Genomic DNA, 12,012 nt, shown 5'->3' with positions numbered 1-12,012 from the left:
CACTTGTCAGGGATGGTCTAGGCCAGGAATCGGCAACCTTTGGCATGCGGCCCATCAGGGAAATCCGCTGGCGGGCCGGGATGGTTTGTTTACCTGCAGTGTCCACAGGTTTGGCCTATCGCAGCTCCCACTGGCTGCGGTTCACCGTTCTAGGCCAATGGGGACTGTGGGAAGTGGTGGACAGTGCATCCCTCGGCCCACGCCGCTTCCCACAGCCCCCATTGGCCTGGGACAAACCGCGGCCAGTGGGACCTGCAATCGGCCGAACCTGCGGACGCTGCAGGTAAACAAACCGGCCTGGCCTGCCAGCGGCTTTCCCTGATGGGCCGCATGCCAAAGGTTGCCAATCCCTGGTCTAGGTTTACTAGGTCCTGTCTCAGCACAGGGGGGCTGGGTAAGATGATTTCTCGAGGTCCCTTCCAGCCTGACATTTCTATGATTTTGTGATTTATACAAAAGCAGGAGGCTTTGCTCAGTGGCAAGTTTGATCATTTCTCCCCACAAAGCAAACGTGGAGCATTTAAAATGGACCAAACCCTTTGAAAAGAACCAAAAGAGAGAAAAAATATATTTATTTCTGCCTCCATTATTGATTTAGTAGAACTTAGCTGACAGCTTGGAAAATCTCTTGCTTTCCCATGGATTCAGATGGGCGTTAAACGTTCCCCATCATCTGTGGTCTGATCTCCAATGAAGTCAATGGAAAGACTCCAGTTAATTTCAATAGGCCTTGGGTAGGGCCCCCGGCCGACAAGACAGGAGCTTCCTAGTTTTATTAATTATTCTTTTCCGTTCTAATTAACCCTTTATACCTTGTTACCCTTCTCTGCAGCACAATTACACTGGGGCTGTAAAACTGGAGTTTCCATAGTCAGAGAGTTTCAGGCCGGGAGGCACTAGTAGACTGTCTTCTCTCTATTCCTGTATATCATGGGCCTTTAAACACCAGATAGCCACTCCGCCGCCAGAATCCCACCCAAGGTATTACAGCCCTCAGGAGACCAAGCTGCTGGGTGCCACAGGCAGAGAACAGGAGGGACCAAGGTGAACCAATCCCCAAGGCTTCCGCCACGGCAGGAAATTGATTAAGTGAGATATACCCAGGTAATCCTGGCAAGCACCCCGCACCCCATGCTGTAGAGGAAGATGAAAAACCCCCAAGGTCCCTGCCAATCTGACCTTGGGGGAAATTCCTTCTTGATCTTGAATATGATGATCAATTAGGCCCTGAGCATGTGAGCAAGACCCTCCAGCTAAGCGCCCGAGATAGAGAATTCTTCGTACCAGCTCAGCCCATTCAGCCAGTTTCCCATCTTTTCACCTACGTATGTTGGGGGGAGATTTTTGAGAACACAAAAGACAAGTAGGCGTCTGGGTCCCATTGAAAGTTGCTGAGCATTGGGTGCTTAACTGTTGTTTGTGCCTTTGAAAAGCCACCTCCTTGTGCCTGTCTGCTGCCTGCTTAAACAGACATTAGCACGGGACTGCACGGAGGCGGGGGGGGGGGGGAACAATTACAAATGAGCTACGCACACCAGCTGCACCACTTTGTTTTAGAACAGACGCACTCGCTGATAACAGATCAAGGTTAGCATTTTCAAAAGCAGCCTCTGATTGTGAGTACCCCAGCCGGAGACACCTGGGTCCTGGTGTTGAGTACACTCAGCTCCCATTGACGTCATTCCAGTTGTGGGTGCTGAATATCTGGCCCCAGGTGTCTCCAGTTGGGTTCCCAAGAAAGGAAGCTTCCAACGTAAGTGACCACTTTTGACAAATTGATCCGAACACACAGGGACCCAGAGCATAGCCTGAGAAAAACCAGTTCACAGGTCAGAGCCTCAGCTGGTGTCAATTGCAATGTGGCCAACCCCTACAATTTTATCTCGACTCACGTGATATTTAGTGTTCTTAAAGTCCCAGGTTGGGAAATCCTGATATGACATGAGGATCTCAGGTTTCATTAAAAACAAACAAACAAAAATGGTAAGTTTCTAGTTCTCATGGTTGCAGAAAAAAATCCCGAAAGGCTCAGAAACCCAAAAGGCAAAGAGAAAAACCACATGATTTGAAGCAAATCTCATGCTATTTAGCAGCCCGATTCATGATTTTGGAACGCTCGCAACTGACAATATTGAAATTGGCTGATAGTGGCGCTACTCCGGCTGAAGTGCCTGCCCGTCTGCTCCAGCCCTAAATACTTTGCCAACTTAAATAATGCCAGCGTGAAGTTAAAGGGAAACTCTCAATGTCAAAAGCCACATTTCAGTCTAAACACTTTCCCCCCACTGCTGTTACAAGTAAAGTCTAAGATTAGTAGAGATGAAACATGCTCGAGAGAAAATAATTCTTTGGGCCTGGTTTTTCATCCCGGATGATGCAAATAGAAGGAACTATAGAATCATAGAATCATAGAATATCAGGGTTGGAAGGGACCTCAGGAGGTCATCTAGTCAGAACCCCCTGCTCAAAGCAGGACCAATCCCCAACTATGCTGGTGTGAAACCAGTTTGACTGAAAAAACAATGAGGAGTCCTTGTGGCACCTTAGAGACTAACACATTTATTTCAGCAGAAGCTTTTGTGGGCTAAAACCCACTTCATCAGATGCCTGGAGTGAAAAATACAGTAAGCAGTATATATATATATATACAGCACATGAAAAGATGGGAGTTGCCTTACCAGGTGGGGGGTCAGTGCTAAACGAGGCCAATTCAATTAAGGTGGAAGTGGCCTATTCGCAACAGTTGACAAAAAGGGGCGAATATCAAGAGTGGGAAAATTACTTTTGTAGTGCTAATGAGGCCAGTGCAATCAAGGTGGACGTCGGCCATTTCCAACAGTTGACAAGAAGGTGTGAATATTAGCAGAGGGAAAATTACTTTTTGTAGTGACCCATCCACTCCCAGTCTTTATTCAGGCCTAATTTGATGGTGTCCGGTTTGCAAATTAATTCCAGTTCTGCAGTTTCTCGTTGGAGCCTGTTTCTGAAGTTTTTTTGTTGAAGACAGGCCATTTTTAAGTCTGTTATTGAGTGTCCAGGGAGATTGAAGTGCTCTCCTACTGGTTTTTGAATGTTTCCATTCTTGACGTCTGATTTGTGTCCATTTATTCTTTTGCGTAGAGACTGTCCGGTTTGGCCAATGTACATGGCAGAGGGGGATTGCTGGTACGTGATGGCATATATCACATTGGTAGATGTGGAGAATCAAGCTCCTCAGCTTGTTTCCTTTGTGCGTTTCACACTATACCAAATGTCGGGGGGGGGGGCTCAGGGGCTGGTGCCTTACCTGCTACTGCTGTGAACTCATTCTTACAAACTATGGCTGTGTCTACACTGCCACTTTCAGCGCGAAAACTTTTGTCATTCAGGGGCGTGGAAAAAACACCCCCCTGAGCGACAGAAGTTTTAGGGCACGTCTTCACTGGCAACATTAAACCACTGCCGCTTTACCATGGCTTGTGTATTCGCAGCACCAGCGCTGGGAGATAAAAAAACCACCTCCAGGAGGGGAATAGCTCCCAGCGCCGGGGCACGGTCTACACTGGCGCTTTACAGCGCTGAAACTTGCAGCGCTCGGGGGGGGGGGGTGTTTTTTCACACCCCTGAGCAAGAAAGTCGTCACGCTGTAAAGAGCCAGCGTGGCCAAGCCCTTAGCGCTGAAAAGCACCGGTAGAGACAGCGCTGTATCGCTGGGAGATGCACTCCTGGTGGTAAAGCTGCCCCCGCTCGTCCGGGGTGGGGGGGTTTTATCGCTGGGAGAGCTCTCCCCCCGGCGATAAAGCGCGTCGAGCCTGCCCACGCCATGGCGCTGCGGTCGTGCTGTAATGTGGGCAGTGTAGACATACCCTGACTAGCTTTAAGAGGACTTTGTCCTTTTCAAATTAAAGCAGAGGGAGAAGGAAATCAAGGCGCAGGAGCCAGGGCTAAACGACATGTGTTCAGAGGAGGAATGGAAAACATGGTGAGTTGATGAGATGGTGAGATACAAGCAGGCTGTTCCAGGGGGCAAGAGGAGAGGTTCTCATATCACTAGAGACAAGGTTATATGCAAGGTGCAAATGGTCCCACAAGGCGCAAGCACTGAGAGAGAAAGGCGGCTCTCGTGGTTAGGGCACTAATTTAGGACTAGGGAGACACAGATTTGATTCCCTGCTCTGCCACAGATGCCCTGTGTGACCTCTGGCAAGTCACTTAGTTTCTCTGGGCCATCGTTCCCTATCCCCAGAGAACATTACCAGGCCGTTGCAGGCATGGGAGAGCTGTATGCCTCGGGGCTCTCCCCCTGCAGCGCCCATTACACGACCACCTGAAATGAATGAAGCCAACAGTCGCTATTAAAAGAGCCACCTCTCATCTTAGCTTCTGCGTTTCTCCAGGACCTGACACCGTCACAATTAAAGGTAAAGCCTCAGAGACAGGCAAGGCCCCTCAGCACCAAATCACTCAGGCCCAGCGCCTGTGAGTTCGGGGCTCTCTCACCCTTCACAGATTTCAAAGGGAGTTGGGGCTGCTCGGTGCTGTGAGGGGCAGACCGATGGCGAGGGAGGCAGAAGAGGGAGATGCCCTAAGCCAGGCTTTTCCGTGGCTGTGGGCTAACCTTTCCAGACTGACTCACTGGGTGGCATTCCCCACCCTGATTTATGCTGTGCTCAGCGTTTGTGGGAGGGCTATGCTTTCCAGGTGGTTTGTGCGGCTAATGCGAAAAGGGGGCTTTCCGCTGGCAAGGCCCACGTTTGCCAGCCTGTCCCTGACACCCCCGCCTGCTGTTTTGCGCATACCACATGTTTGTATGTATGTGCCACCCACACTCCTGGGCATGCCAGTACAGGAGTACTTCAGCATTTGTGATCTCAAATGCCGGGCCCAGGTTAGTTTGTTTGCTGGGGCGATTCTGCCCGTTTGACTGATTCTTTATTACGGGGAACCGGTCATGCAAGTTGAAACCGTTGAGAGTGGTGGGTGCTCTGCACCTCTGAAAATCACCCCTCCGGGGTCTCAAGTTGGGCTCCTGAAAAAAAGGAGCCATCCAAAAGTCGTGGCCTTGGCTGAAAACTTGTCCCAAAGGGCAGAAGGACTTGGAGTACAGCCTGGGAACAAACAACGCCCCCGCTAGTAACTCTCGTCCGTCCTTAGTGGATGGGGAAGCTGGAAGCGGGAGCGAATGAAGCAGCGGGGTCACCCCAGCAGAGAGAATGTGAAGCTCACACCGGGCCTGTGTATTGTCCGTGCTCTGCAGGGACGCCGATGAGAGTAGCGTGCAAGGATCAGGCCTCTGAGAGAGGGGATGAAGACGAAAATTCCCAAGGTTGGGCACTTTAGCTGGTTCTGCTGGCTGAGGCAGCTTGTCTTGCTCTGTCTTCCCAGGTCTTCTTCCTCTATGGGGAATGGGCTTCTCAAGGGCTGAATGGCTGGAGTTCATAAACTGCTCTCTGTATCAGCATCGATCCTTTGACTGGCAGACAGTTACTGGGGGCTAATCTGCAGCTGCGTCCCTTGGGGGTGTGATTTCTGTGCGATCTCCACGGCTATGCAGGGTTAAGCTAGGTCAGCACCTGGAGGGGGACCGAAAATGACCCTGGTGCTTTAGGAGGCTGAGTCTGTTCACCTTTGAGCCAATGGCTTGGCGTAGCGTTAAGGGCCCTGTTGTGCTATATTTAGGCATAACACCAATGACCTGCTTGCTTAGGGTAATTAAAGAGTCGATCGTGTTGATTGCATGATCAGGGGTGTTTCTCCCAGCGTCCTGGCCAGATTCTAGCGTGGATCATTACGTTCGGCCTCCCTCAATTCCCTTTGCAATCCCAGCTCCATCACTCCTGTCCCAAACTCTTGTGCAATGTTGCTGTGGTCTGATAAATGGCGGCTGCGTTCCATCCCAGAGATGGCTGCGTTTCTGCGGTGGCAGGTGAAGAAGTGAATAAGCCGTTAATATCTCAAGCTGTGAAGTCTGTAAAGCACTTTGCCTTGCTTGGGATGGGATGTGCGGTTGAAATGTAAGAGGATATTACCATTGATTAACTCCCCTCCACTCCTCAGATAGATGGAGCTAATTACTGTGTGTGAGAGTATGGGGCATGCATGTAACCCACCTGTCAATGCTGTCCCCCTCTGTGCTCGATGCACAGAGGCTGAGAGTCCATGCAGCCACCTGCTGTAGAGGTTGTCTCTTTAGCTCAAGCTGTAAAGACTCATGCTTTTAGCTTTGGAGGTCCTGGGTTTAATTCCCCAGCCATGATGGGAGCTGTCTCTCACGTACAGACTCTCCCAGCCCTTTGCACATCCTGCAGGAGGGCTGGTCACAGTCATGCTCTGGAGAGCTTGAGAGACTGCTCCTCACAGTGGGGGGGGGCGACATATTGTGGTGTCGGAAGTGGCCTGTGCCTTTAAGGGCTGAACGTCCCAGAAAGAGAGGCTGGGTGCGGCACTGGGAAGCTTTTGTTGTTATGCATAAGAGAGCTATTGCAAGTACCTTAAGCACTGAGTGACAACTGAAGACCACACATCAACCTAGAAAGGGGTGGGAGCCCCAGAGGCATATTTCCTCCTTAAATGCCCCCTGGTCGGGGATGGCCCCATGCTATGCCTCAGCCCCACAACTGAGCCCTGTGCCTATGGAGAAGCCAACACCTAGTTCTTCCCTGCCCTCTGGGGTCTGATGCGATTGAGGCCTCCTTTAGAACCAGGGAGGAGACTGGATTCCAACCCGACCTGTTACTTGTGGGGAGACTGTTGCCTGCATTCCAGGGATGGGCCCGTTTGCATTTGGTTTGTGCCTGGATGTTCAGGTCCCTCTCGGTGAGGAATGAAGACCTGGACCCTCCCTTTTCACAGCCTCTGGCTCTTGTCCCCCTCTTCCTGCAGGGACCATGGGCTGTTGTTGCAGTTCTGATTATGACGAAGACTGGATCGAGAACATTGACATCTGTGAGCGTTGCAATTACCCCATAGACCCGGCTAGTAAATCCCAGGTGAGGGAGACGGGGGAGAGCTCGCCTCTCATCACAGCATCGGGGTGGGGAAGGGGGCCTTTCATAGGGATCATGCTCTTTTGGACTGGCATTGCTGGAGGAAATGGCCATACTTGAGGCCATATTTGAGACTTGCAGCAGCTCCACAGTGCCGAGCATTTGGGGTCTTGTATAGCTAAGGAGGACCCTGTGAACCCAAAGCACAGAGAAACTCCTCACTCAGGAAGATGGAAGGGGAAGCCCTTGGTAACGCCTTGCTGGGGAGGAAGTGAATCTGAGAGGACAGTGTGAGGGGGAGACTGGAAGAAACTGGGTGCGGGGGTGGGAGTTCCTTCTAGAAGAGAAAATCAGAGAAATCCCCTTCACTCTGGTCTCTTTTCTTCCCTCCAGAGGCTGACACACAATGGCTCCGAGGTGCGTGATCCTTTGGTGTCCTATGAAATTCCTTCTCCGCCCTGCTCTCCTATGCAAGGTTAGTATCCGCAGACCAGAACGCTAGGGGAAAAGGGGTCTCCAGTCCTGGGGAAGCTGCCCAGACTCTGAGTCACTAGCGGGTTCTGTGCAAATGAGTTAGTCCCAGAAAGTGCATGGTTGCAACGTGGCTCCCAAAGGTGAAGTCTTTCCAATAAGTCACCTGTTGCCATTCATAGAGACACGTTGGGCCGGACCCTCTCTTGCCCTGCACCTTGTGCCATCACTCACTTCCGTGCAAAAGGAGGGTAGAATTTTTACTCCCACTTTGTGCGGGTGTAATAGACAATGTAAGGCGCAGTGCATGGGAGAGTTGAGCCCGTCCTCTTCCTCTTCTTCTCATTCTCTTTGCTTTTCTTCCCCTCTCAGTGCTCCCTCTAGCTTGTGTGGATCTAAACTGAGTGCTCTTGGACAGTGCCTGATCAACGGCCCATGGAGCATGGAGTCCTCTCTTGTGCACACAGCCCCAGTGCAAATTTTACCCCCTCCTGGGGCAGGTTGAAAATGTTCCAGCGGATGTGTTTGCCGTCGGCAAACGCTGATTGTACAAAATCAAACCCTTTTGTGGGAACAGGTCCATTTCATCGACGTTTTTTTGTGGGAAATGATCACATTCATAATAGAATAAAACTAACAGTAAAAAGGATCAGTGCCAAAATGGAATGCTTCCCTAGGGCTGAAATGAAAGATTTGTGGAATATATTGTTTGAGGGAAAATCCTGGGCATTTCAACTTTTCCTCCTGGTTCAGGGCAGAACCCGATTTTGAATTCTCGGCATTTCCCACAGGACAGAAATTCTGAATTCCCCCCAGTTCTGCCCCCAACCACAGGCTTCTTCCACTCTGACCCAGAGGGGCCACCTCTCGGGCTCCAGCCTTTACAACTGTTCTGCAGAGACTTCCAATTAGCGCTCATTGGACGCTGGGTTGAGCCCTGTCAAACTCATTTCATGTAAGCCCCCAAACAGCCATCAGGTGGCAATAGTTAATTGACAGGGGCTGGGGCCAAACTAGCATCCTGGTGGTGAAAGGCTCCACAGGTCACTGTCAGGCCCCTGATACACCTGGCCTCTGTCCAGCCTCCTCTAAAGAGATCTCTTGCTTTTCTTTCCAGATAAACTAGTGGTAGTTTTGTATGACTATGAACCAACTCACGATGGCGACCTGGGGCTCCAGAAGGGGGAGACGCTCCGACTTCTGGAGGAGTAAGTCTGTTGCCTTTTCCCCACTCACACTAAGCCATGCATTGGAGAGCCACTTGGAGCATGCTCTCTCCAGCCAGCCTTGCAGGCTCATGGGTCAGTCAGTGCTGCTGGACAAGCACCTGCCTGGGAGGGGTCCTGTGGCCAGGGGATTGCCTGCAGTTTCCTGGTGGGACCCCAGATCTGGAGGCAGGCAGGGCCCTCAGCACCCTGCACTCCTGCCTCGGGGAGGGAGAAGGGGATGTGGCTGCATCTAGCAATAAGCTACAAGTGAGAGGGAAGCGCCCATTGGACAATAAGGTAAGAAGTGGGGGTGGGACGACCCTCAAATGAGCCAGCATCACCAGGCAATCTGCCACCTTCCCAGCCAGCTGGGAGCATCTTCCCCATGCCAGTCTGAGGCCCCACTGGCCTCTTTCTACCAAGACCGCTGTGCCAGCGGAAATGTCCCTCCCTAGCAGGACTGGGGGGCTGACGCTGGCCTGTCTTCTGGTCTCGTTTCAGGAGTGGGGAGTGGTGGAAGGCCCAATCGCTCACCACTGGCCAGGAAGGGTACATTCCTTATAACTTCGTCGCCAGGGTGAACAGCCTGGAGCCGGAACCGTGAGTGGATGTGTCGTCTGGGTTCAATATTCTCCCCCCAGCCCATGCCCCCAGAGGGAAGTCTCAGCCCTGGCCATATTTGCTCTGAGCCTGGCTGCAGCGCTAGGAAACATGCCCCCGGTCTTAGGGGGGGAGGGGACTGGGCAACGTGAGCCCCAATGGATCCCGGATTCCTGTCCTCCTCGGGAGCACAGCGAGGCATCTTTGGTCGGGTCTCTGCTGGCGTGGGGGCTGGCAATGGGGTAGGGGAGCACGAGCCTGCGTGACACTAACTCTGTCTTGGTCCATGCAGCTGGTTCTTCAAAAACCTGAGCAGGAAGGACGCTGAGCGACAGCTCCTGGCCTCCGGGAACACGCATGGCTCTTTCCTGATTCGGGAGAGCGAATCCACCAAAGGTAACCTGTGTCCGTGTCTGGCACCTCTGAGCCTGCCTGGTGCTCTGAATGCACCGTGTTAACTCCATCTGCTACTCTACGGGCAATCCAATTCTTTAATAGCCTGATTGTACCACTAAGGCTACTGTCAGCGTGAGCTTCCCCATAGCAGTGCCCTGACAGTGCCAGCTGGGCCTCTGGCAGTGGGCTTCCTCCCAGCAAACCCACAACTGTACCACACTTTTTCCTATATGGGTGTGTGTGCGTGTTTGCACACCTGGGCTGTGTGTGGGGATGCTCCCCTCCTCCTGGCATTCAGCTGCTCAGGTTATAAAGCAGAGGGGCAGATACTTGCCATTCTGCACTGTCTTACCCTGGCTATGGGGATGGTACAAACAGCCCAGAGCTCAAGACTGTTGTGGTGCTGTGGTGACGGCCGTGGGAGAAGGATTTGGCCTTTTATTGGCCAACATTCCCTGGCATCTCTCCGATGGACTCAGCATTGGCCTGAAGAGAAGCCACCTCTTACAGCATGTTGGCGCACCTCTGCCGGTGCCTGGCACTGTCCAGGTTTGCTCCGGGAGTCCCCTAGGGGAGGGTGGGCAGGGAAGCAGGAACTGTGGGGCAGGAGTCTTCAAGGGAGAAAAGGAGACCAAGCCCGCAGCGGCCTCATTCCTTGTTTCATGTCGGCCTCGCTAGGTTCCTTCTCCCTATCAGTGAGGGACTTCGACCAAAGCCAAGGCGAGATGGTGAAGCACTACAAGATCCGGAACATGGACAATGGGGGGTACTACATCTCCCCTCGCATCACCTTCAGCAGCCTGCATGAGCTGGTGGACCATTACACACGTAAGGCCCTGGGCGCTGCGAGGAGAGGTCAAGGGAGGGTGGGCACTGAAACTTCCACTTATCACTGCGGTTCCACCTCCCATGGACACACCCAACAGCTCTCGGCCCCCGTGCCCCACAGCGCCTCCTGCAGGGAGAGGCTGGGGTGCCAGGAGCTGTGGACTGCCCCAGAGTCAGGGCCTAAACCCTATACCCCACAGCGCCTCCTGCAGGGAGAGGCTGGGGTGCCAGGAGCTGTGGACTGCCCCAGAGTCAGGGCCTAAACCCTATACCCCACAGCGCCTCCTGCAGGGAGAGGCTGGGGTGCCAGGAGCTGTGGACTGCCCCAGAGTCAGGGCCTAAACCCTATACCCCACAGCGCCTCCTGCAGGGAGAGGCTGGGGTGCCAGGAGCTGTGGACTGCCCCAGAGTCAGGGCCTAAACCCTATACCCCACAGCGCAGCCTGCAGGGAGAGGCTGGGGTGCCAGGAGCTGTGGACTGCCCCAGAGTCAGGGCCTAAACCCTATACCCCACAGCGCCTCCTGCAGGGAGAGGCTGGGACGGGGAACTGTGCAGTCTGTCTCTGAGGCCGAGTTGTGTTTCGTCTCCTCTCGTGAAGGCGAATGAGCTTTCGCTCTGGACAAATCGATCCGCAAAAGCTGGTCACGAGTCACTGACAGGACGAGCAGCACGTGTAGTGCCTGGCGATGGCTGCACTCCCTCGCCCCATCCTGCGTGCGCCCCCTTTGCTCTTCCATGCGGGCTCATGTTTACCCCTTGATTTGCCTCCCCTGCTCCCCGCCCTGCAGGCAATACAGATGGACTATGCACCCGCCTGGGCAAGCCCTGCCAGAACCAGAAGCCGCAGAAGCCCTGGTGGCAGGACGAATGGGAGGTGCCTCGGGAGACTCTCAAGCTGGTGGAAAAGCTGGGAGCGGGGCAGTTCGGAGAGGTCTGGATGGGTGAGTAAAGCAGCAGCCATGACACGGTCCAAGAGGTGGGTGACGCTGACAGGCAGGCCAATCACTGGGTGTGGAGTGGCACTGGTGGGCTCAGCTCCCTGGCATGGCCAGGGGAATGTCTGCTTATGTGCAGAATCCCTCTCCAGCTGGCTTTTAGGAATGGCCCTGACAGGCTCCCAAACGCTGCCTGCAGGCATCTTCAGCCAAGGGCTGGAGGAGGGGTCACGGGGTGCGGCGAGAGGACAGCAGGACCCCCAGCCTCCAAACAATGAGGTCACATTGTGAATAAACATGGATCTCAGCTACATTTAGGGGTTGGGTTTAATACTGTAACTGACTAGTGCGCATGAGCACCGCTGCCCTTTGCCGGATGGAAACAAAACTCATCGATTGTGAGTCATAGGCCCTATACTGCCAGTAGGGAATGGAGAGTCTCCTGCAGCTCGAGCAGGCCTGTGCTTTTGGTGCAGGGGGATCAGGGTTCCATCCTTGCTGGTGTCCAGGGGGTGCAGAATAGTGACAGCTGAGGCATTCCTTAGTGGCCCTGGGTTTATTACAGTATATTTAGCAATATCGAGGAGAGGCCCGGAAGGGAGGCCCCC

The 12,012-nt window shown here is 53.3% G+C and overlaps 1 protein-coding gene across 2 annotated transcripts in view; it reads left to right on the top strand.

Moving 5' to 3' along the window:
• LCK (LCK proto-oncogene, Src family tyrosine kinase) overlaps positions 1–12,012 on the top strand; it is a 33,382-nt gene that overhangs the window by 7,822 nt on the left and 13,548 nt on the right. For both annotated transcript variants that reach the window (XM_048826019.2, XM_075121276.1), the window contains 7 exons: positions 6,862–6,968; positions 7,359–7,440; positions 8,554–8,644; positions 9,146–9,244; positions 9,537–9,640; positions 10,319–10,468; positions 11,258–11,410. In XM_048826019.2, the coding sequence (XP_048681976.1) occupies positions 6,867–6,968; positions 7,359–7,440; positions 8,554–8,644; positions 9,146–9,244; positions 9,537–9,640; positions 10,319–10,468; positions 11,258–11,410 (781 nt within the window). In that variant the 5' untranslated portion in view covers positions 6,862–6,866. The remainder of the gene's footprint in view (positions 1–6,861; positions 6,969–7,358; positions 7,441–8,553; positions 8,645–9,145; positions 9,245–9,536; positions 9,641–10,318; positions 10,469–11,257; positions 11,411–12,012) is intronic.

The sequence above is a fragment of the Caretta caretta genome, chromosome 19 (genome assembly GCF_965140235.1).
Source record: "Caretta caretta isolate rCarCar2 chromosome 19, rCarCar1.hap1, whole genome shotgun sequence".
Classification (NCBI taxonomy): Eukaryota; Metazoa; Chordata; order Testudines; family Cheloniidae; genus Caretta; species Caretta caretta.
This window is presented reverse-complemented; position numbering and strand designations above follow the sequence as displayed.